Below are 24,036 nucleotides of genomic sequence, written 5' to 3'. Positions count from 1 at the left end.
CACAAGCTCATCAAATTCCCTGCAATCTCAAGTAAATGCTTACTTCTGAATTTTTATATTTTTATCAGATATGTTAATTCATTTTTGATTTCAATAGATGTCAATTATAAAGAAGTTCTTGAGATTTTATACTTACACTGTTGTTGCGAGTATCAACAACCGGAAACTTTTTGACAATGTATTTGACTGCAGATTCCAGGTTTTTGTCAATTAAATATGATGGCTTTGCCTTTGGATCCCCACAAGCCTGCAACAAACAGAAATTATATTAGGACCATACAGTAACTTCTATTAATAGTTACAGTCAAACTATTCAGTGAAATTAAGGAATTTCAATACACTTTAGTGAAGAGGTGAAAGAATGAGCCAAGTGCAAGGAATCACCACAATTGGAATATGCAATGTGAGGTAGAGAACAAGAAATGTGCTGGAGGATATTACAGAAAGCAGTTGCATAGCATTGAGTGAAATGGTTCACTCCCAAAAGAATGGGAGCAGATTTTAAATCTAACGATAGAACAAAAAAGTTTTTAGAACTATTGGATTGCAGATTTCAAACTTTGTAAATAACATTCTTGATTTTGTGAATCTTATTATTGTTCAATCAAGCCCAACCCGTTAATGGAGAAAACATGAACACTACAAGATTCTGTATTTGCTCTATAATCAAGGAAATTTTATTTTCTAAGAATGAAAATAATCAAGATCTGCAAATAACTGAAATGGATTGTTTCTTTTTTGAGCCTATATTCGGACTAAATGAATGATTTAGCTTTTGAGCCAGTATAGGGTAGAAAACCAGAATTTTATTAACCTTTCAAGTCACTGATTTAAAAAAGCTCATCCATAGACCTACATATTGTGAAGAGAAAAGACATGGTTGATGAGATTGGGCTGATAGCAGAGGGAAGGTGAAAAGCTTTGCAAACCTTCCAAACTTGTCCTTGCTGTGGAAGCATTGTAACAGAAAAAGAGAACACATGTAAAATACAAGTTTCCAACATCTGGCATGCATCTACACAGAATAGGGAACAATACTTTAAATGCCCGATTACAAATATATGAAAGGAAAAATGCATTAATTCGAGACAAAGTATAGGCTAAAGATCAGATTCACTTCCAACAATGTAAAATTAAGGAAAACCTCACCAAAGTACTCATGCTTCCATTTTAACTACCGGTAAATATATTCAAATTTATACTAATGCCATACATTAATAATATTACTGGCATTGTTTAACCGACAAATTCAGACGACATGCAAAACTACTTCATGCAGGACAGCTGAGAAATTCAACAAAACTTGTTTAGAGGCAAAGACAGTACGCATGCAATTGAACACAATTTAGACAAAGAAATGTAAAGAAAAATGTTAAAATAATTTGCAACTTGGTTAAACAAAATCTAGTTAGATTTACATTAAAACAATGAACATAGGCCCTACCCCAAAGCTAAGTTTTCAAAGCAATTTTACCACAACAATTTTAGCATGTGCACATCATAAAATTAAGTTTAAAAAATAATGATTTGTTGTTTGTTTCCAAGCTTTTAAATGTTATTGAAGTTATTTAACTATAATTTTTCGGTTTTTGTGCATAGATTTAAAAGGGACACTTAAAAGAGCACTGTTAAAGGATTGTGTACAAGTAAAAATTGCAACAAGAGTAAAATTGCTTTCATCTGTGTCTGTTTTCAGTACCCTGCATCCACAAAGAAACAAAAATGGCAGTTCCATAGTTACATCAGAAACTGCACGCCATTGTGACAAGGGAATGTAAATCATGAACTGTAGCTATGGTTGGGCAGGATGGGTAATGTTTTCTCTTAAGGGGCTTTCTGACAAACACAAAGGCATTGCTAGCTTTATTTATATATGTTCAATTAAATGCGGGGGGAAAAAACTAAAGATTCAAATGTTACAGTGAATTTGGAGAGTATGAATCAAAAATATGGTTGCCTACTTTAAATTGATAACCCTTTCTAATCTTAAATGATACATTAATACATATTGTGATAATACTGGCATTTTACTAGTGTGAATGGCATGCAGCCAGATATGTTAAAGTACTTCAAAACTGATACACCTGCATTAGTTTTCACCCCATTCAAATTTATGCCTATGCTTTCCAGTTCTCTTCCCAACAGGTTTCGCCCCAGCCACAGTACCAATAAAGCAGCTCAAATAGGAAAGTCACAAAAGAGCTGTGACTGAATTAAGCAATTCTCTTTTGCCCTTGGTTATGTCTCCAACATCGGAAAACAACTATGGTCAACCAGGTCAAACATTTCTAACCGGCTCTAGGCTAACCAATATTACCTGAAACACTCCATTTGCATTTCTAGTATTCCTTTTAACATGACAAAATATCCTAAATCACAGCACAATAAGATTTATTTTTTTTAATCACAAAAGCTGATTACTAAGTTTGGTTACTAAAAGCTTGATCAGTGTGATTTAAAAAAAAAAAACTGCCTTAAGGAGGAAGGAAGGTATAAAGGAAAGACTTCAGGACTCAAAATTCTTAATGCTATCTCATCTCTGTATTAATTTCTCTTCCTGCCTCATTTACACTGGACCTTTACTCTCTATCATTAATGGGTGCGTCTTTATGTAATCATTTGTGTCAACATTCAGAGAGATAAAGGATTAATTCCTTTGCCATTTCTTTACCCACCATAAATCACCCCATTTGCCTGCAAAGACCAACATTTGCCCTTCCTGAGCGAGCTTTTATGATTTTCTAGTTTATCTACATATTTTAGTATTCCTTCATTCTTTGCTGAATTTTAAGATGTTGCCAATCTTCATGCTTACTGTGTTTTTGGCCACTTTTCCTTAGATTTAAGAATCTTTTAATTTCTTTTACAATCAATATTTTTTCCTGCTGCATTTTGATGCCTTAAAAATAAATATATATTTGTGGAAACCATAGCCATTGCTGCTTACTCTTTAAGGTAATTTTCCCAGTCACAACCAACCTGCCACTCATATCTGCTTAGCTTATTTCATTAAGCTTTTCGTTCCACTCAATGCAAACATTTAAAAAAAGCTAAAATCAGGGGAAAATGCAGCTCCAAGGAAAGTATACTACAGAATCTGCAGACTGCAGGTGGTGGTGATTCTCAGGATATCATAAACAGCATTTGACGAACTCAATGACGAAGTTACCCCATAAGTAGAACAAGCATTTAAATTGCCCTTGCAATATACTAAAAATGATGGAAATTGGCTGCTTCCACAAAAGGGAAGTATGCATTGAGTATTTTTTTGGATATACAGCTTGGGATTGAACGAAAAAAAACTTTAAAACCTACGGATGGCACAAAGCTTGGAAATAGGAAGAGGCCTCAAGCATTGTAGAATTAAATGGATAGTCAAAGAGGAAACAAAGGATGGAAGAAAACAGTGGAACATTAGCCACGGGCTGGCTGGGACACATGACCTCTTCCTGTGCTACATTAAACATATTCATAAAGTAGATTCAACTGTTTGCTCTAACAATCATCTCATTACTTCAAATGCAAGGTGAATGAAACTTTAATATCAGGCAACATGTCTGGAGGACGTGGATAGGTGACATTTCTGGTCGGGACCCTTCTTCAGGCAGAAGAGCCTGAAGAAGCCTCTCAGTCCGAAACATCACCTATCCATATTGACCCACTGAGGTACTCCTGCACTTTGTGATTTTTCCAGAAAACTGGTATCTGCAGTCCTTTGTGTCTTAATATAGTATACATTTGTCTTTGTACTTAGATTCTTGTTGGCCAAAGTGCAAAAAAATGCTAAACAATCAAATGGGTTAATATTGGACCAAAAGTAGTTTAAATGGGGAAAACAGCATTCAAGTGCCAGGTATGGAAATTCAAGTACACTTCATTTAAAGGCAAGAATCAAGCACACAGCAGCCTTAATGCTATCATAGACAAAGGCAACAGCATCACGATAACTGCACTTCTTGTAGGCCAGTTCACAAAATGAAAAATTGATATCTTGAGGGACAAATGACACTTTAGCAGAAATAAAAATTTAAAAGGCTCTACTATTTTGCACAAAGTCCATGAGCATTGCCACTTTTCATTTCACTGCACATCTCGTATGTGTATGTGACGAATAAACTTGACTTGACTTGACTATCCAATTTGGTGGTGCACAAATCACGAATGCCACGCAGGAAGCAAAGCATTTACTTAATTGACATGAAGGACCATAGATAAAGGCAAAAGAAAATGAGCCCCCATAATGCCTGAATAACATAGACGTTTGCAAAGGGACAGATTAATGATTCAAATAAAGTAAAGGATATCATACAATGCAAATTAACCCAACTCTAAATATGTTAGCTTAAACTTTGTTATGTTTAGTTTAGAGAGACAGCATGGAAATATGCCCCATCAGCCCACCGAGTCCAATCCGACCAACGATGACCCATACACTAGTTCTATCCTGCACCTTGGAGACAATTTACAGAAGCTAATAAACCTACAAACCAGCAGGTTTTGGGGATTTGGGAGGAAACCAAAGCACCCGGAGAAAACCCACTTGGTCACATGGAGAACGTGCAAACTCCATATAGACAGCATCTGGAGTCAGGATCGTCGAACCTGGGCCTCTGGCACTGTCAGGCAGAAACTCTACCACTGCACAACAGTGCCGCACCTAATCTTAAAATCTAAATGCAATTAGCTAATTCCAGACTTCATTTTTGCAAGAAGGCATGTTAGAAGACTATGTACAGGTTCAGAAAGCAAAAGATAATCAAATGACCAGTCAAACCAGTAATTTATTCTAATAACAAGTGTCATCACACTATATTTTATACCTATGCAGTGGCAAGTACATTTTGCAAGAAACTGCCAATGTAACACAATTGTCAGAGGATATATACGATCTAGTGTAGGAAGGAACTGCAGATGCTGGTTTAAATCAAAGGTAGACACAAAATGCTGGACATTTTGCTGGAGAGAAGGAATGAATGGGTGACGTTTCGGGTCGAGGCCCTTCTCTCGCTGAGTTACTACAGCATTTTGTGTCTATATACTATCTAGTAGTTGACTCACTGCTTGGACAATGAAAAGCCAACGTACCTACATCAAGTACTCATTATTTGCTGACTCACTATCCAAGATCCATGGAGGTCAACCATGTATTTTGGGAGTGTTACAAACTTCTCATGTTCCTCCAGAGCCCTATTTTGTGGTGTCCAATGAATTGTTTGCTATGAGATTAATTGATTTTGATTTCATGTGCTGCCATGTAGTGAAATATTAATCGTTTGTGTGCAACTTAAGTGTGGGACTGGGGACATGGTCAAGGACAGGAATACTGGAGTCAGGACCATGTGCCGGAAGGGCAGGCTCTGTTGGGATTGGGAGAATGGGTAGTTACATTGACAATGCTACGGTTTGCTGCTTCAGTGATGGCCACTAGATACCAGTTGCTGTAAACGATGTGAAAAATCCAAATCTAGTCAATAAAACTTACATCAGAAATGTTATAGCCAAGGGTTGACTACTGTAGGTCACAGCAACCTTCATGTTATTTCCAGTGATCTCAGAGTTATCGGGTTTTATAATCCAAAGTATGTATGCCTATTCCTCACAGGTGTGGAGTTTATTCTGTTTACTATACATTAATCATAATACAAGACAAATGTATTCAAATCATGTCCGGTTACGTCCATTCTATAGCATTTTAAATAATAAATTAGAATGAACAGATGTGTGAAAGCAAGGTGAAATTGGCTGTTTTCAGTAATTTTGTTTGTTAAAAAGCTTCATCAAACTTCTAACTTTGTTGACAGTGTGAATTTTTTCATCTCAATTTCCCATTTAAATGACAGCAAATTGAGCGCAAAATGATCAAGTTATTCATATTATTCACACATTGATAACAGTTGCCTGATGACAAATAAACAAAAGCAACATCCAGAAATTAGTCTGATTCAGTCTGCATCAGATATCATTGGAGAACACTGGTCTATAAAAACAAGTGTTTAAGTTTGAAAACATCGATAATCAGTAAAATAGAGCTAAACAATTATACTTTTGAGAATCACAAGCCCAAAATTCAATAAGCAGCAGAAGGATTTGCTACCCTCCTACCCAAAGCACAAAAGTGCTACCTCATTTATTATGAATTTAAGAACTTACCACTTCATTCAAAATACTTTTTCTCAGTTATTAGGTCATAAAGACACTTTTAAAATGGTTGACTTTACACTGTCACATTGATTCAAGGTAATCAATATCATGCAGTTCAATACAAGAACAGATTCAAAGAGAATTTCAACATCTATCTCATTTAATCCTAATGAAATCATGTGTTAAAGGCTTGGAACCACTCATTTAGAAATCCAAAACTTCTTGAAAGCCAAAAACATGTGAGCAAATCAAACATCATGCCACACAACTAGACAAATCAAAAGAAATCCTGAGATTTGATATACCAAATTACAGTTTTAAATTAAGGCTTTCCTATTTTGATCCTGGCACAAATTAAGACTTTCATCCAACATCTGCAATCATTATATCTCCATGGGGTTTTGAAATACCAAATGTTAAACATGTAACTCAGCATAGTCACACCATGCCTCTTGGAAAGTCGCTATCCTCTACACCCCATTCCTGTCTCCACAGTATCTACTCCCAAGACGAGGCTTTTCATTCCAAGACATCCAAGCTATTTTCTCCCTCAAATAAACTTGGTTTTCCACGCTGTCATAGGCAGGGCTCTCGTTTAACTTTTTTCCCCTGTTGCCAGCCAGGCAACCTTGGCAGCTTTTTAGGTTGCCAAATGACATTTTAGGCTGTCATTTAAGATGGCTTGCATGACGCGTGCTCGGGCGAAGTGCGTAGTTACCAGTCGAAATTATGCTCAATGAAGCATTCACATATTATTTCTGCTTCAAATAAAGTCACAAACTAACAAATTCACCAATCAAGACATGATATATACCACAATGACATGCAGCAAAATGATAATACAGTATCTCAACTCTTTTTACACATTGCAATTTTTATTATTTCTTTCCACTTCCAAACAAAAATGTGGTTGGATTATTCAGCGTATGATCAGCCTGTGTCAATAAATCCTGGACCTTGATAACATATATGCTTAACCATGCACACTACAGATTGATGCAAGCATGTTTTCTGTGAAGGACCAAAAATTATCATGACATGGTTATTATTGCTATTGGTACAGAAACACTCTCGCTTCCCACATAATTTAACCACAACAAAATATACAGGTTGCAAGGAATTTTCTAAAAGCATTTTATGATAATAGCTGTTAAAACTGACTATACCCATCTGACAGGTTAAACATTACACTAACTAGCAAGAGATGGCCAAAGTACATAAATGCAGCAAATGTTCTTTTGGTAATATATTTAAAGGTGTCAAGACGCCACATTACCGGACATTCAGATTAGATGTATGTGGCAATGAAGATACCCAGTTTGTAAGCACCATTTTAAAAAAAATTGTTGATAAAGGCTTTTTCCATCATTCCCAGTTCAGAATTAATGTTAAAATTTCAACTGAAATATCTCCTGACCAAATTTGTGATGTATATGAATGAATGTAGAAGTAAAACCTGGATAAATCCAATGTATAGTTGTGAATGTTGCTCATTAAATAACTACAGTACTGATACTCCATATTAAGAGCATTGATTTGCCATTAAAATGAATTCTGTAATAACGTGTCAGTGACAATCGAACACTGCGGTTTTAATGTTTCACGTGTTCACAATTTAATTAATCCATCTTTATAATAACATTGGGAATTAAAACATATTTGATTGCATTCCGTTATCAAACAGTTATGTTAGCTCTGAAGACATTTCCAGCACAATAGGGTCGGGAGGGGGGGGGGGGGTGTATGAATCAGTGCATAGAAAACATAGAAACATAGAAAGTAGGTGCGAGAGTAGACCACCAGGTCCGTCGAGCCCGCACCGCCATTCGCTCATGGCTGCAGGATGGATAGATGGTGGTGGTGGGGACTTGAGAAGGCAATCGGTGCAGATTGGATGGATTGAGGCAGGGGAATTAGTGCGTGTTGGTTGGAGTAGGTAAAATTGTGAGGGGAGAGCGCGGGGGATGTCAGTGGAGTTGAATGGGGGGGATCTGTGCAGGATGGATGAAGGGAGCAGTGCAGGATGAAGGGGCGAGCAGTGCAGGATGGATGGGAAGGGGGGTCAGTACAGGATGAATTGGGGGACCAGTGTAGGATTGATGGGGAGTGGCAGGAGAATCAATGCGAGGTGGCTAGGGAGATCAGTGTAGGATGAATAGATTGGGGGGGGAGTGGGGGGGGGGGGGGGTGGAGTGGGGAGCACAGGGGATGTCAGTGAGGACTGAATAGAGGCGAAAAATGGGGATCAGTGCGGGAAGGAGAGGAGGGGTCTCAGGATAAGGGTAGTGGAGGGGGCGTACGAGAGAGAGAGGAAGGGGCTGAGGAGGTGGGAAGGAAAGCCAGTGTTCCTCAGACAACACCTGTCAGGCACGGAAATCGCAACCAAAATATGGAGGGGACCGCGGACAGAATATCTTGCATGTGCACACTCGCACACACACGCGAGGCTTCGGAGGCCCTGTGAACGGTAATTTCAGCTCAACTCTGCCCGTCTCGCCTACAGCCCTGTCTCAATCCAGACAGGGCTGTTGGTTAACCTGGCGGGACAGGCAGAGTGAGCTGGGTTTAGCGCTGATTCTCTGCGCTGGTTGTGGGCCTGAGGGCACCACGCCCATCTGACTCCCGATGTCTCTGGCCACCCCCGGGCATGGGGGGGCACTCGGGTGGGGACGGGGATGGTCCAGTGGCGGTTCGGCAGAGATTGCAGCGCCGGTGCTGCCGAGATCACCGCTCTCGATCCTCAGCCCTCCCCCCCCCCCACTCTACTTCCGCCTCTGACCGACACCTCCCTCCTCCAAAGGTCTGTTTTGAAAGCGCCATTGGCGGAGTGGCAGCAGCGGCCGCTAACAGGCCGGGCGGGGTGCGGGAGGAGATGGAACCGCCGCTGCTGCTGTGCGGGGCCCGTCATTCGCTCCGACCCTCCGTCACGCCACACTTAGCATCTTTCCCACAACCGTCGCCGACACAAAACGTCACGTTCATTTTCTCCAGAGATGCTGCCGGACCCGCGGAGTTACTCCAGTATTTTGTGTCTATCTTCGGTATAAACCAAGTTGCCAAGCCGGGCAAAATGACTCGTTGTTTAGGTTGCCCAGCGGCACTTTGAGTGATCAGTGGCACCCGGGCAACCGTTAATTTCGAGCCCTGATATGGATCCTTCACTTGTATCTCCTGTATACATAGTGCTACTCTTACACCCCCTCCCTCCAGAAGGAACAAGGATAGAGTTCCCATGGTCTTTGCCTTTCACCTCAGCAGCCTCCATATGCAACACATCATCCTTCGACATTTCCATCACTTCCAACATGATCCCACCACCAGTCACATCTTCACCCCTTTCTGCCATTTGCAGAAACCACTGCAACTCATTGGTTCACTCATCTCTTCCCACCCAAACCACCCACTCTTCAGGAACTTTCCCCCTGCAACCGCAGGAGATGCAACGCAGTCCCTTTACCTCCACCCTCGCCTCCACCCAAGGACGTCAGCAGTCCTTCCAGGTGAGAGAGGCTCACGTGCACCTCCTCTAACCTCATCCACCACATCCAGCGTTCCCAATGTGACCTTCTGAACATCGGCAGGACCAAATGTTTCCCTGAACACTTATGCTCCGTCTGCCACGGCCTACGAGATCTCCCAATTACTAACCATGTTAACTCCCATTCCTATACTGACCTTTCTGTTCTGGCCCTCTTCCATTGCCAGAGTGAGGCCACATGCAAACTGGAAGAACAGCATCTCACATTCCACTTGGGTAGCTTACAGCCCAACGGTATAAACATTGAATTCTCCAATTTTAGCCGACTGCTACAAACACTTTACTTCCCCCTTCCCTTACTCCCTTCCCCAATACTCACCCCTCCTCTGAACCCTGGCTGACCTTGCACCGGTTTCTCTCTCCCTTGCCCCATCTCTTCCACCAAAAGTCCAATAACTCGCTTTACATTTTTTAACTATATATCCCAGTTGGGCCTTTAATGTCGAGCCTTTGTCCAACAATGTGCATATCAGGGAACCCCGTCGCCCAAAGTCATCGGTTGCCAGCCGGCTCCTTCTTTCTTCCAGCATTCCTTCCCGCTCTCCCCCTGCAATCAGTCTGAAGAAGATTCTCGAACCAAAGTATCACCTACCACGTCTCCAGAGAAGCTGCCTGACTCACTCAGTTACTTCAGCATTGTGTTTTTCTTTAGTAAACCAGCACCTGCAGTTCCTTGTTACTAAAGTGCGCTCCATAATGTTTGGGAGAAAGACCCATCATTTATTAATTTGCATAGACAAGCATGGGAAAGTGAATTGGCTCAATCCATAACGAAGGATATATGGGATGAAAGCTTACAACATATACATTATTGTTCGTTAAATGCCAGACACTCTTTAATATATTTTAAAGTATTACATACATTATATTACTCCAAAACAAAATGAAACAGAATTTTTCCAAATATCTCACCTATCTATATTACTAAATCTCTGTTCTTGACCGCTTTTGGCCGTCTGTGCTGCGATTTCCGAGAGAACGCCGCCACCTACGGCCGTCATTTTTGGCCACCTTGCTCAGAGCCCCCCTCCGCCGCTTGTGTGCCGAGGATTTTTCCCGTCGATGAAAAATGTCAGAGATATTAATGTCTTTACAAAATTCCCCATTCTCTCTGCTGCCCCTGCTGGAGGGAGGGGGAGGGACTATAAAACCAGGAAGTGGTGTGCCTCAATCAGTCTGCAACATGGAGGGCACTCTGAGCTCTGAATGACACTGAACAAATTTCTTCACACCTGTGAGTAAATACCCTTAATGTGGTTTGAAAATGAAAATATGGTTAGTTTGAAATAAAAAAGCACTGCCTGTAAATGGTTGTTTGGGGGGTTTGGGTTGAAGTAAAATGCACCCTCTTTCTCACTCCCCCCTCTCCCTCCCTATCCCTCTCTCTTTCTCTCCCCCCCGTCTCTCTCCCTTTCTCTCTCTCGCCCCATCCCCCCTCCCCCCCTCTCCTCCCCCCCCTCTCCTCTCCCTCCTTCTCTCCTCTCCTATCCCCCCCTCTCCTCTCCTATCCCCCCTCTCCTCTCCTATCCCCCCTCTCCCTCCCTCTCCTCTCCCCCCCTCTCCTTCCCCCCTCCTCTCCACTCTCCCCCTCTCTCCCCTCTTTTTCTCCCGCTCCTGCCCTTCATCCCCTCCCCAGTGTCCCTCCCCTAAACCCCCCTCCCCTCCACACACCCCTACCCCCTTCCCTCCACCCTCCCTCCCCGCTCCTCACCTCTCCCCCTCCCCTCACCTCACCCCCCTCTCAGCACTACCCTCTCTTCCCCCCCTCCCCCCCCGTCCCCCCTCTCCCCTCTCCCTCCCCTCCCCCTCCCCTCCCCTCCACACCCCCTACCCTCTTCCCTCCAACCCCCCTCCCTCCACCTCTCTCCTCCCCCCTCCCTCTCTCTCTCTCTCCCCTCCCCCACCCTCCCTCCCCTCCACACCCCCTACCCTCTTCCCTCCACCTCCCTGCTCACCGCCTCTCCCCCTCTCTCCTCCTCCTCCCCTCCCCCCTCTAAACCCCCTCCCCTCCACACCCCCTACCCTCTTCCCTCCACCCTCCCTCCCTCTCACCCCCTCTCAGCACCCCCTCTCTCTCTCTCTCACTCTCACCCTCTCTATCTCCTCTCCTCCTCCCCCACCTTTCCCCCCTCACCCACCCTTCCTCTTCTCCTCTCCACCCCCCTCTCCCTCTTGCCCCTCTCTCTGTGTTTCTGTCTCTCTCTCTGTGTCTCTGCCCTCACTCTCTACCCCCGCCCCCCCCCCCCCCCCCCCCTCTAGATGTGTCTGCCAGTTGGGGCTATGCATCAGTAGATAGGGAGGTTATGGGGTAAAAGGAGCAAATTAATAATATTAATATAATATCAAGGGGGGTAATTAGCGTGAGTGCGGGGGGGGGGTAGTTAGTGTGTGTGACGCTGCATGCCGCCCCCCTCACAACCGCACGTTGGGGGAACAGACCCAACGGGTCTGCACTTGGTCTAGTCTGTGATAAATGTCAATACCTGGAAGCCAACTTAACTCATACCTTGGTAAATTGCTTAAAAATTGGAAAACATTCTGGATGGATATTTTTTAAATTATCTCTGAAGTTGTTAATATTCAATTGGATCCCAATCCAAAATTAATAATATTGGGAATATCAGAACAAAGTATAAAACTTACAACAAATCAAAGAAATTTTCTTGATTACAGTATAATAACTGGGAAAAAATTAATACTAAGATTTTGGAAAAACCCAACAACCCCCACAATTAAAATGTGGATTACAGAAATGTCTGAGACCTTACACTTGGAAAAAATTAGACTTGTCTTAACTGACAAATCAGAACTATTTGCTAGAATATTGTCTCCATTTATTGATTTCTTAAAGACTTCAACACATAAACTGGACTGAAACCTGAGCTCAGGATTGGATGAATAACTACGCCTTATAATCTATGGACCTATCTCCAAAATTTTTATTGGTAAATATTTAAAAAAATATATATATATTTATTTGCCACTGTACTCCACAATTTAAGATTTGTAATAGAAAAAAGTCACATGTGGTTAAAGTGCACATTGTCAGATTTTATTAAAGGGTATTTTTTATACATTTTGGTTTCACCATGTAGAAATTACAGCTGTGTTTATACAAAGTCCCCCCCCCCCATTTCAGGGCATCATAATGTTTGGGACACATGGCTTCACAGGTGTTTGTAATTGCTCAGGTGTGTTTAAATGCCTCATTAATGCAGGTATAAGAGAGCTCTCAGCACCTCGTCTTTCATCCAGTCTTTCCATCACCTTTGGAAACTTTTATTGCTGTTTATCAACATGAGGACCAAAGCTGTGCCAATGAAAGTCAAAGAAGACATCATGAGACTGAGAAACAAGAATAAAACTGTTAGAGAAATCAGCCAAACCTTAGGTTTACCAAAATCAACTGTTTGGAACATCATTAAGAAGAAAGAGAGCACTGGTGAGCTTACTAATCGCAATGGGACTGGCAGGCCAAGGAAGACCTCCACAGCTGATGACAGAAGAATTCTCTCTGAAAAATCCCCAAACACCTGTCCGACAGATCAGAAACACTCTTCAGGAGTCAGGTGTGGATTTGTCAATGGCCACTGTCCACAGAAGACTTCATGATCAGAAATACAGAGAGAATCATTTGGTGCTGAAATTACGATAAAAGACATCGAAGAGTCAATTAAATCTTTAAAAAATGGAAAGGCTGCAGGTCCTGATGGTCTAAGTTCTGAATTTTATAAAAAAAATTATGATCTGGTTTCTCCACGCCTACAGACACTGTACAAATATGCTTACACTCAACAGAAACTCCCAGAAACTCTAAATGAATCTACAATCATACTCATACCAAAAACATTTAAGGATCTTGAAGACCCAGGTTCATATAGAGCAATAGCCCTTTTAAATACTGATCAGAAAATACTAACTAAAATTCTATCTCATAGATTGAGCTTAGTGATTAACAAATTAATACACCCCGACCAAACAGGTTTTATTCCAAAACGTTATTCATTTTATAATCTGAGAAGACTATTCAATATTATATACTCCAATAGAATTCCTAATGCAGATCTAGAAATTATTTTGTTAGATGCTGAAAAAGCATTTGACCAGGTTGAATGGCCATATTTATTTTCGGTGATGGAAAAATTTCAATTGGGAGAGAAGTACTGTACATGGGCTAAATTGTTATACAGGTGCACAACCTTTTATCCGAAGATCCAAATAACGAAAACCTCCGAATAGCGGCCATTTTTTCGGTCCTTGAAGAAAGGTCCTTGAAAACGTTCACCGAGGGCGGCCCGCAGAGGTGACAGCAGAACCTCCGGTCGGTCCTCGAAGAAAGGGGAACTAAATCCCCATTCATAAAAGAGAAGGTGAGGGTATATTGCGCGGGAGGGTTAATAATTGACAATATGCTGCTGCCTGCCCGCTGAGTTAAAACGTTCCCACGGTAGATTCACGATACACAGTGTTTCGTGAGTCTTGCGTGGGAACTTTTTAACTCAGCGGGGCAGGCAGCAGCAGATTGTCGCTCGCTTCAGTTTCACCCCACCTACACCCCTCTGCTTCCCGGCCATGTGTGTGACCTCTTCCCTCCCCACTCCAGCTCCCCGCCCATTGCACCGGCGCGGGGGCTTTGCACTGTCACCGGAGACGTCAGGACCAACGGGACACCGACCCCCAGGCCCACCGCAAGCATGGAGATCCCAGAGACCCACAGCCAGCAGCAGCCCAGCCCAGCCCCGCTCCAACTCCAGAGGAAAACTGCAAACTGGCCGGAGACGTCAGGACCACCAGAAGCCGTTCCCCGAGCTGCGCCCCCTCATCGGGACACCGACCCCCAGGCCCACTGCAAGCACGGAGATCCCAGAGACCCACAACCAACAGCAGCCCAGCCCAGCCCCGCTCCAACTACAGAGGAACCTGGGTTGCGGATGACGGGGCGCAGCTCGGGGCGTCGTAGGGGCCCATCGGGGAGCGGGTTCCTGTTGGTCTTGACGTCTCCGGCCACCTGCCATTCTCTGGGAACTGTACCGCCCTTGCAGGAGAGTGGGGTTGTTTGCAGTTGCAGAGGGAGGGGGCAAGGGCGGTACAGTTTCCAGTCCAGGGGGGTGGCCGGAGACGTCAGGACCAACGGGACACCGACCCCCAGGCCCACTGCAAGCACGGAGATCCCAGAGACCCACAGCCAGCAGCAACTCCAGCCCAGCCCCGCTCCAACTCCAGAGGAACACGTAGGGGCAGAAGCTGATGGTGTGCAAGGTACGTCTTGTTCTTGAGGGGGCGCAGCTCGGGCTGTGGGCAAACTGCCACTTGTCGCCGTAGCGGCCCATTGGGGAGCGGATTCCTCTGGAGTTGGAGGGGGAGGGGGGTATTGCGCTGTTTGATCGCCCCCTGCTATCCCAGGGACAGGGAGACACAGCGGCTTTTTAGACTGGTGGGCAATCACTTCCAAAGTTCTGCCCACACAGTCAGTACACCTCTCCTACACTGCATTTCATACAAACATTTATTCTGCAAGAAAAAACTACATTGAAGACTCAAACTCGCGACCGAGTTTACTGCCGGGATCAAGGCGCAAACTCGCGACCTTGCGGATATGAGCCGAGCACTCTACCACTGAGCCAGCCATTAAAATCTACGCTAAAAAATTTCCATTCCGAAGACCGACAAATTCTGAATTACGAAAAGTGTCTGGTCCCAAGGCTTTCGGATAAAAGGTTGTGCACCTGTACTCTAATCTAACAGCTAGAATATTAACAAACCAAATGTTATCAATTAAATTTAACCTCTCTAGAGGTTGTAGACAAGGATGTTCACTATCCCCACTATTCTTTGCTCTTGCAATCGAACCCTTAGCAGAAAGCGTTAGAACCCATACAGGAATATACGGATATAACACTAGAGAAACAAGGAATAACATTTCCTTATATGCAGATGATGTACTAATATATATTACAAAGTTAGAAACTAGTATTCCAAATCTATTAAATTTAATAACTCAATTTGGTCAGTTCTCAGGATATAGAATTAATTGGAATAAAAGTGAAATCATGCCAATAACAAAACTCAATCTACATACATTACAACAATCCCCTTTTTAAATAGTTAAAGATAAATTTAAATACTTAGGAATCTATGTAACTAAGACATATACCTCTTTATTTAAACTAAATTTTCCACCCTTACTGAATAAACTACACAAGAATATTCAATACTGGAAAACACTTCCCATTTCAATGCTTGGTAGAATTAATGCTATAAAAATGATCTTCTTACCGCAACTACTGTACCTATTTCAATTAATCCCGATATATATCACAAAAACTTTTTTCAAAAAAGTCGACTCCATTGTTACAAGTTTTATCTGGGATTATAAGAATCATAGAATAAGTAAAAAACATTTATGTAAGTCAAAGATAAATGGAGGTTTGGCTTTGCCAAATTTCTTATTTTATTTTTGGGCAGTCCATATTAAAAACATGATTTTCTGGCTGGAAGAAATGGATCAACAACCAGATTGGTTAAGGATGGAAAAGGAAGACTGTTTACCTTTTGAAATTGGACCGATCATATTTGCTACCACAAAACTGCACAAAAAAAGCCTATAAGGAGAACCCCATAATACATAGTGGAATACGAATTTGGAAACAATTAAAAAAAGTTTTAAAATTGAATAATATACCACTATGCCTTCCCATTGTAAATAATCCTTTCCTTATTCAAACCATCCTTTTTGGATAAGGGTTTCACACAATGGAAAAATTATGGAATTAAAAAGATTGGACATCTTTATGGGAAAGGCACTTTTCTTTCATTTCAGGAGTTACAACAGAATCATGGACTGCACTCAAATAATTTCTTCAGATATCTAAAAATTAGAGATTATGTTAAATCTAACACACAAGTATACAGGACTAGGGAACCAGAAATCCTTGATGAATGTTTGAACAAGCATCCTAACACTGAACAATTAATAGCTTATATTTATAACACCCTCCTAAACAACGAGGTACCACCGACGGAACCATATAGACACACATGGGAAAATGAATTAGGTCATCCTATAACAAAAGATTTGTGGGACGAAAGTTTACAACATATACATCAATGTTCGTTAAATGCCAGACATGCTTTAATACAATTTAAAGTCTTACATAGATTACACTACTCTAAAATAAAACTAAATAGAATCTTCCCACAAATCTCTCCTATTTGTGATAAATGTCTACATCTAGATGCTAATTTAACACATACGTTTGCAAATTGTATAAAAATTAAACACTTCTGGACTGATATTTTTGAAATAATTTCAGAAGTTATTAATACAAAACTCCAAACTCAAAATTAATAATACTTGGAATATCAGAGCAAGGTTTAACACTCACAACAAGCCAAATAAATTTCCTCGACTACAGTATAATAACCGGAAAAAAATTAATATTAAAATTTTGGAAAGGCCCTACGACCCCCACAATTAAAATGTGGATTGTGGAAATGTCGGAGACCCTATATCTAGAAAGAATTAGACTTGTCTTAATGGACAAACAAGAACTTTTTGATAAAATATGGGCTCCATTCATTAATTATCTGACGGGATAGATTGGCCCAGCACGAAAACCCAACTGAAACTTGAACTCAGGATTAGATGAAAAGTCATACTTTATAATCTACGAACCTATCTCCAATGATGTATTATAAGTAATCCATTCCACCTTTTTTGTTTTTTTTGATATTTAACTTTTCTCTCTCTTTCTCTCTTTTTCTATATAAAAAAAAACACTAGAAGTAGAAGTAATTGACAATTGAAAATTTTAATAATGTATGACTGATGTATATGAAGTTTTTTTACTATAATATGCAACTATACTTTATAATATGTCTACTTCTAATAAAAATATTATTAATAGAAATGCAAACCACTGCAAACCACTGGTTAGCCACAAATACAGTTTGCCAAGAAGTACTTAAAAGAGCAATCACAGTTCTGGAAAAAGGTCTTGTGGACAGATGAGATGAAGTTTGACTTATATCAGAGTGATGGCAAGACCAAAGTATGGAGAGAAGGAACTGCCCAAGATCTAAAGCGTACCACCTCAACTGTTTAACACCTTGGTGGGGGTGTTATGGCCTGGGCATATATGGCTGCTGAACTTATCATATATGCTGGCTCACTTATCATCATTGATAATAGCATAGTAGCATTCATAGTAGCATAATGAATTCTGAAATGTATAGCCACATCCTATCTGCTCAAGTTCAAACAAATGCCTCAAAACGTTGGCTGGCGGTTCATTCCACAGCAAGACAATGATCCCAAACATACTGCAAAAGCAACAAAGGAATTTTTCAAGGCTAAAAAATGGTCAATTCTTGAGGGGCCAAGCCAATCACCCAAACTGAACCCAACTGAGCATGCCTTTTATATGCTGAAGAGAAAACTGAAGGGGACTAGCCCCCAAAACAAGCATAAGCTAAAGATGACTGCAATACAGGCCTGGCAGAACATCACCAAAGAAGACACCCAGCAACTGGTGATGTCCATGAATCGCAGATTCAAGCAGTCATTGCATCCAAAGGATATGTAACAAAATACTAAACATTACCACTTTCATTTACATGACATTGCTGTAACTTGTTCCATATATGCACAGTCCAGTATGAAAAACACTCTCCTCAGGTACCTTTTAAATCTTTTCCTTCTCAACTTGAACTTGACCATCCACATTATCCATGCCCCTCCTCATTTTATGGCCACTGCAAGGCACCCCTCAGCCTTCGTCATTCCAGAGAAGAGTTTCAGCCTTTTAGACACTCCTTACAACTAAAGTGCATCGGGCTCAGCAACATCCTTGTGAATATTTTCTGCACTGTCTAGCTTAATGAGATCCTTCCAATAGCTGGGCGACCAGAACTGCACTCAAGATCAGGATATGTAGAATCCTTGTGAGTGGAGTTAAGAAACTGCAAGGGATTAAAAAAACCCTGTTGGGAGTTATATGCAGGCCTCCAAATAGTACCCAGGATGTAGGGTACAAATTAAATTAGGAAATAGAAAAGGCACGATAGAAAGGCAATGTCACAGTGGTCAAGGGGGATTTCAATGTGCAGGTAGACTGGGAAAAATCAGGTTGATACTGGATCCTAGGAGAAAGAATTTGTAGAATGCCCACGAGATGGCTTTTTAGAGCAGCTCATGGTCAAGCCCAATAGGGAAAAGGAAATTCGTGATTTGCAGTTGTATAATGAACCAGTCTTGATTTGGGAGCTTAAGGTGAAGTAACCCCGAGCAGGAGTGATCATAATATGATATAATTCAACCTGCAGTTTGAGAGGGAGAAAATGAAATCTGATGTATCGGTATTACAGTTGAGTAATAATAACCAGAGAGACATCAGGGAGGAACTGGCTAAGTTGATTGGAAGGAGACTTTAGCAGAAATGACAGAGGAGTAGCAATTGCAGGAATTTCTGGAAGTAATTCCGTAGCAGCAGGTTCTTTTCATCCCAACGAGGAAGTAGCATACTGAGGGGAAAATGAGGCGATAAAGGAAGTCAAAAAGCAGCATTAAGCAAAAGAAAAAGCATATAATATGGCAAAGATTAGCAGGAAGCTAGATGGTATGGAAGCTTTTAAAAACCAACAGAAGGCAACTAGAGACAGGAATAGTTCCTGTGGTTTGGAAAATCACCATTGTAACTCCAGTTTTCAAGAAAGGAATGAGGCAAAAAAAAAAAACAACAACAAAAAAGGAAATAAGCTAGTTAGCCTGATTTCAGTGGTTGGTAAGATTTGAGTCCATCAATAAGGATGAGGTTTAATAGAAATTAACTGCAGATGCTAGTTTATACCAAAGATGCTTGAGTAACTCAGCAGGTCAGGCCGCATCTCTGGAGAAAGTGGACAAGTGATGTTTCGGGTCAGGACTCTACTTTATGAAGAATGAAGTTTCAAGACCTTGGGAAGCACATGATGAAATAGGTAAAAGTCAGCAGAGTCTTGTTAAGTGAAGATCTTCTTCAAGTAACAAGTCAGTGATGTAGTTTATTTGGACTTTCAGGTCTTTGACAATGTGCTGCAAGTAAGGCTGCTGAAGAAGATGGGACGCCATGGTATTAGACACAAGGTATAAGCATGGATAGAAAATTGGCCGACTGGCAGAAGGCGAAGAGTGACAATGAAGGGAGCCTTTTCTGGTTGGCAACCGGTGACTAGAGGTGTTTTCACGTTATATGTTAATAATCTAGATGATGGAATTGATGGCTTTGTGGCCAAATATGTGGATGATATGAAGATAGGAGGAGTTTGACAGGTTGGAAGAGTGGGCAAAGAGGCAAATGAATTACAGCATACAGTATTGCACTTTGGAAAAAGGAATAAGGGCATAGACTATTTTCTAAATGGGGAGAGGATTCTGAAATCTGACTAGGAAGTGCTGGTGTATGATTCACAAAAGGTTAATTTGTAGGTTGAGTGGTTAGTAAAGAATGCAAATGCAATGTTAGCATTCATTTTGATAAGACTAGAATATAAACACAAGGATGTAATGCTGAGGCTTTATAAGGTGCTGGTCAGATAACATTTGGAATATTGTGAGCAGTTTTGGGCCTCATATGAGGAAGGAGGCGTTGGCATTGGAGGGGCTCCAGAGGTGGTTTATGAGAATGATCCCAGGGATGATTGGGTTAATGAATGAGGAGCATTTGATGGCTCTGGGCCTTTACTCACTGGAGTTTAGATGGGTGAGGGGGGACATAGAAACATAGAAATTAGGTGCAGGAGTAGGCCATTCGGCCCTTCGAGCCTGCACCGCCATTCAATATGATCATGGCTGATCATCCAACTCAGTATCCCGTACCTGCCTTCTCTCCATACCCTCTGATCCCCTTAGCCACAAGGGCCACAGCTAACTCCCTCTTAAATATAGCCAATGAACTGGCCTCGACTACCCTTCTGTGGCAGAGAGTTCCAGAGATTCACCACTCTCTGTGTGAAAAACTTTCTTCTCATCTCGGTTTTAGAGGATTTCCCCCTTATCCTTAAGCTGTGACCCCTTGTGCTGGACTTCCCCAACATCGGGAGCAATCTTCCTGCATCTAGCCTGTCCAACCCCTTAAGAATTTTATAAGTTTCTATAAGATCCCCTCTCAATCTCCTAAATTCTAGAGAGTATAAACCAAGTTTATCCAGTCTTTCTTCATAAGACAGTCCTGACATCCCAGGAATCAGTCTGGTGAACCTTCTCTGCACTCCCTCTATGGCAATAATGTCCTTCCTCAGATTTGGAGACCAAAACTGTACGCAATACTCCAGGTGTGGTCTCACCAAGACCCTGTACAACTGCAGTAGAACCTCCCTGCTCCTATACTCAAATCCTTTTGCTATGAAAGCTAACATACCATTCGCTTTCTTCACTGCCTGCTGCACCTGCATGCCTACTTTCAATGACTGGTGTACCATGACACCCAGGTCTCGCTGCATCTCCCCTTTTCCTAGTTGGCCACCATTTAGATAATAGTCTGCTTTCCTGTTTTTGCCACCAAAATGGATAACCTCACATTTATCCACATTATACTGCATCTGCCAAACATTTGCCCACTCACCCAGCCTATCCAAGTCACCTTGCAGTCTCCTAGCATCCTCCTCACAGCTAACTCTGCCCCCCAGCTTAGTGTAATCCGCAAACTTGGAGATATTGCCTTCAATTCCCTCATCCAGATCATTAATATATATTGTAAATAGCTGGGGTCCCAGCACTGAGCCTTGCGGTACCCCACTAGTCACTGCCTGCCATTGTGAAAAGGACCCCTTTACTCCTACTCTTTGCTTCCTGTTTGCCAGCCAGTTCTCTATCCACATCAATACTGAACCCCCAATGCCGTGTGCTTTAAGTTTGTATACTAATCTCTTATGTGGGACCTTGTCGAAAGCCTTCTGGAAGTCCAGATACACCACATCCACTGGTTCTCCCCTATCCAAGCTACTAGTTACATCCTCGAAAAATTCTATAAGATTCGTCAGACATGATTTACCTTTCGTAAATCCATGCTGACTTTGTCCAATGATTTCACCACTTTCCAAATGTGCTGCTATCCCATCTTTAATAACTGACTCTAGCAGTTTCCCCACTACCGATGTTAGATACCATCTCCAACTGGTCTGTAATTCCCCGTTTTCTCTCTCCCTCCCTTCTTAAAAAGTGGGGTTACGTTTGCTACCCGCCAATCCTCAGGAACTACTCCAGAATCTAAAGAGTTTTGAAAGATTATTACTAATGCATCCACTATTTCTGGAGCTACTTCCTTAAGTACTCTGGGATGCAGCCTATCTGGCCCTGGGGATTTATCGGCCTTTAATCCATTCAATTTACCCAACACCACTTCCCGGCTAACCTGGATTTCACTCAATTCCTCCAACTCCTTTGACCAGCGGTCCCCTGCTATTTCCGGCAGATTATTTATGTCTTCCTTAGTGAAGACGGAACCAAAGTAGTTATTCAATTGGTCCGCCATATCCTTGTTCCCCATGATCAACTCACCTGTTTCTGACTGCAAGGGACCCACATTTGTTTTAACTAATCTCTTTCTTTTCACATATCTATAAAAACTTTTGCAGTCAGTTTTTATGTTCCCTGCCAGTTTTCTTTCATAATCTATTTTTCCTTTCCTAATTAAGCCCTTTGTCCTCCTCTGCTGGTCTCTGAATTTCTCCCAGTCCTCCGGTATGCTGCTTTTTCTTGCTAATTTGTACGCATCATCCTTCGCTTTGATACTATCCCTGATTTCCCTTGTTATCCACGGATGTACTACCTTCCCTGATTTATTCTTTTGCCAAACTGGGAGGAACAATTTTTGTAGTTCATCCATGCAGTCTTTAAATGTCTTCCATTGCATATCCACCGTCAGCCCTTTTAGAATTAATTGCCAGTCAATCTTGGCCAATTCACGTCTCATACCCTCAAAGTTACCTTTCTTTAAGTTCAGAACCATTGTTTCTGAATTAACAATGTCACTCTCCATCCTAATGAAGAACTCAACCATATTATGGTCACTCTTGCCCAAGGGGGCACGTACAACAAGACTGCTAACTAACCCTTCCTCATTACTCAATACCCAGTCTAAAATAGCCTGCTCTCTCGTTGGTTCCTCTACATGTTGATTTAGATAACTATCCCGCATACATTCCAAGAAATCCTCTTCCTCAGCACCCCTGCCAATTTGATTCACCCAATCTATATGTAGATTGAAGTCACCCATTATAACGGTTTTGCCTTTGTCGCACGCATTTCTAATTTCCTGTTTGATACCATCTCCAACTTCACTACTACTGTTAGGTGGCCTGTACACAACACCCACCAGCGTTTTCTGCCCCTTAGTGTTTCGCAGCTCTACCCATACCGATTCCACATCCTCCAAACTAATGTCCTTCCTTTCCATTGCATTAATCTCCTCTCTAATCAGCAACGCTACCCCACCTCCTTTTCCTTTCTCTCTATCCCTCCTGAATATTGAATATTCCTGGATGTTCAGCTCCCAGCCTTGGTCACCCTGAAGCCATGTCTCCGTGATCCCAACTATATCATAGTCATTAATAGCTATCTGCACATTCAACTCATCCACCTTATTTCTGAAAACTACTGAATATTGAAAGACCTAGATACAATAGATGTGGAGAACAAGTTTCCAATAGTGGGGGAGATTAGGACCAGAGGACTAAAGAATAAAAGGACGTACCTTCAGAAATGAGATATGGAGGATTTTTTTGCTGGAGAGTGGTGAATCAGTGGAATTAATTGCCACAGACGGCTGTGGAGGCCAAGTCATTGGATATTTTTAAAGCAGAGATTGATATATTCTTAATTAGTAAGGATGTTAAAGGCTGTGGAGAGATGGCAAGAGAAAGTGGTTGAGAGGGAAAAATAGAACAACCATGATTGAATGGTGGAGTTGACTCAATGGGCTGAATGGCCTAATTCTGCTCCTCTGTCTTATGGACTAGCCTACCATATAGGAACTAGGTCACAGGCCTTGAAGTCCACGCAGATGACTACTGCCCTCATCAATCCTCTTGGTGACTTCAAGAACTCTCACATTTGTGAGACGTTCTCCCACACAAAGTCATGCTGACTATCCCTAATCAGTACTTTCCTTTCCAAACGCCGGTAGATTCAGTCCCTCAGAGATCCCTCCAGTAACTTTTCCCAATTTCACACTATCCTGGAGTTCCCTGGCTCCCTGGAGTTCCCTTCTTATACAAAGGCACAACATTAGCCACCGTTCAGTAGTGAATTATGGAACCATTTTTCTGAAACCTATGTATGAACATGTAAAATCAGAATAAACTCTACATTATGACTGCAT

General features: G+C 41.8%; 1 protein-coding gene across 6 annotated transcripts in view; it reads right to left on the bottom strand.

The window, feature by feature from the left end:
- Positions 1 to 24,036, bottom strand: part of nckap1 (NCK associated protein 1) — a 166,646-nt gene that overhangs the window by 126,990 nt on the left and 15,620 nt on the right. For 3 of the 6 annotated variants that reach the window (XM_033023810.1, XM_033023811.1, XM_033023813.1), the window contains exons 2-3: positions 930 to 947; positions 137 to 247 (exon numbers count right to left, since the gene is read on the bottom strand). In XM_033023810.1, the coding sequence (XP_032879701.1) occupies positions 137 to 247; positions 930 to 947 (129 nt within the window). The remainder of the gene's footprint in view (positions 1 to 136; positions 248 to 929; positions 948 to 24,036) is intronic. The other 3 variants (XM_033023812.1, XM_033023814.1, XM_033023815.1) reach the window with 1 other exon arrangement.

Source organism: Amblyraja radiata, chromosome 7, assembly GCF_010909765.2.
Source record: "Amblyraja radiata isolate CabotCenter1 chromosome 7, sAmbRad1.1.pri, whole genome shotgun sequence".
In the NCBI taxonomy this organism is placed as follows: domain Eukaryota; kingdom Metazoa; phylum Chordata; class Chondrichthyes; order Rajiformes; family Rajidae; genus Amblyraja; species Amblyraja radiata.
The sequence above is the reverse complement of the archived record's forward strand: the minus strand, read 5'-3'. Positions and strand labels throughout refer to the sequence as shown.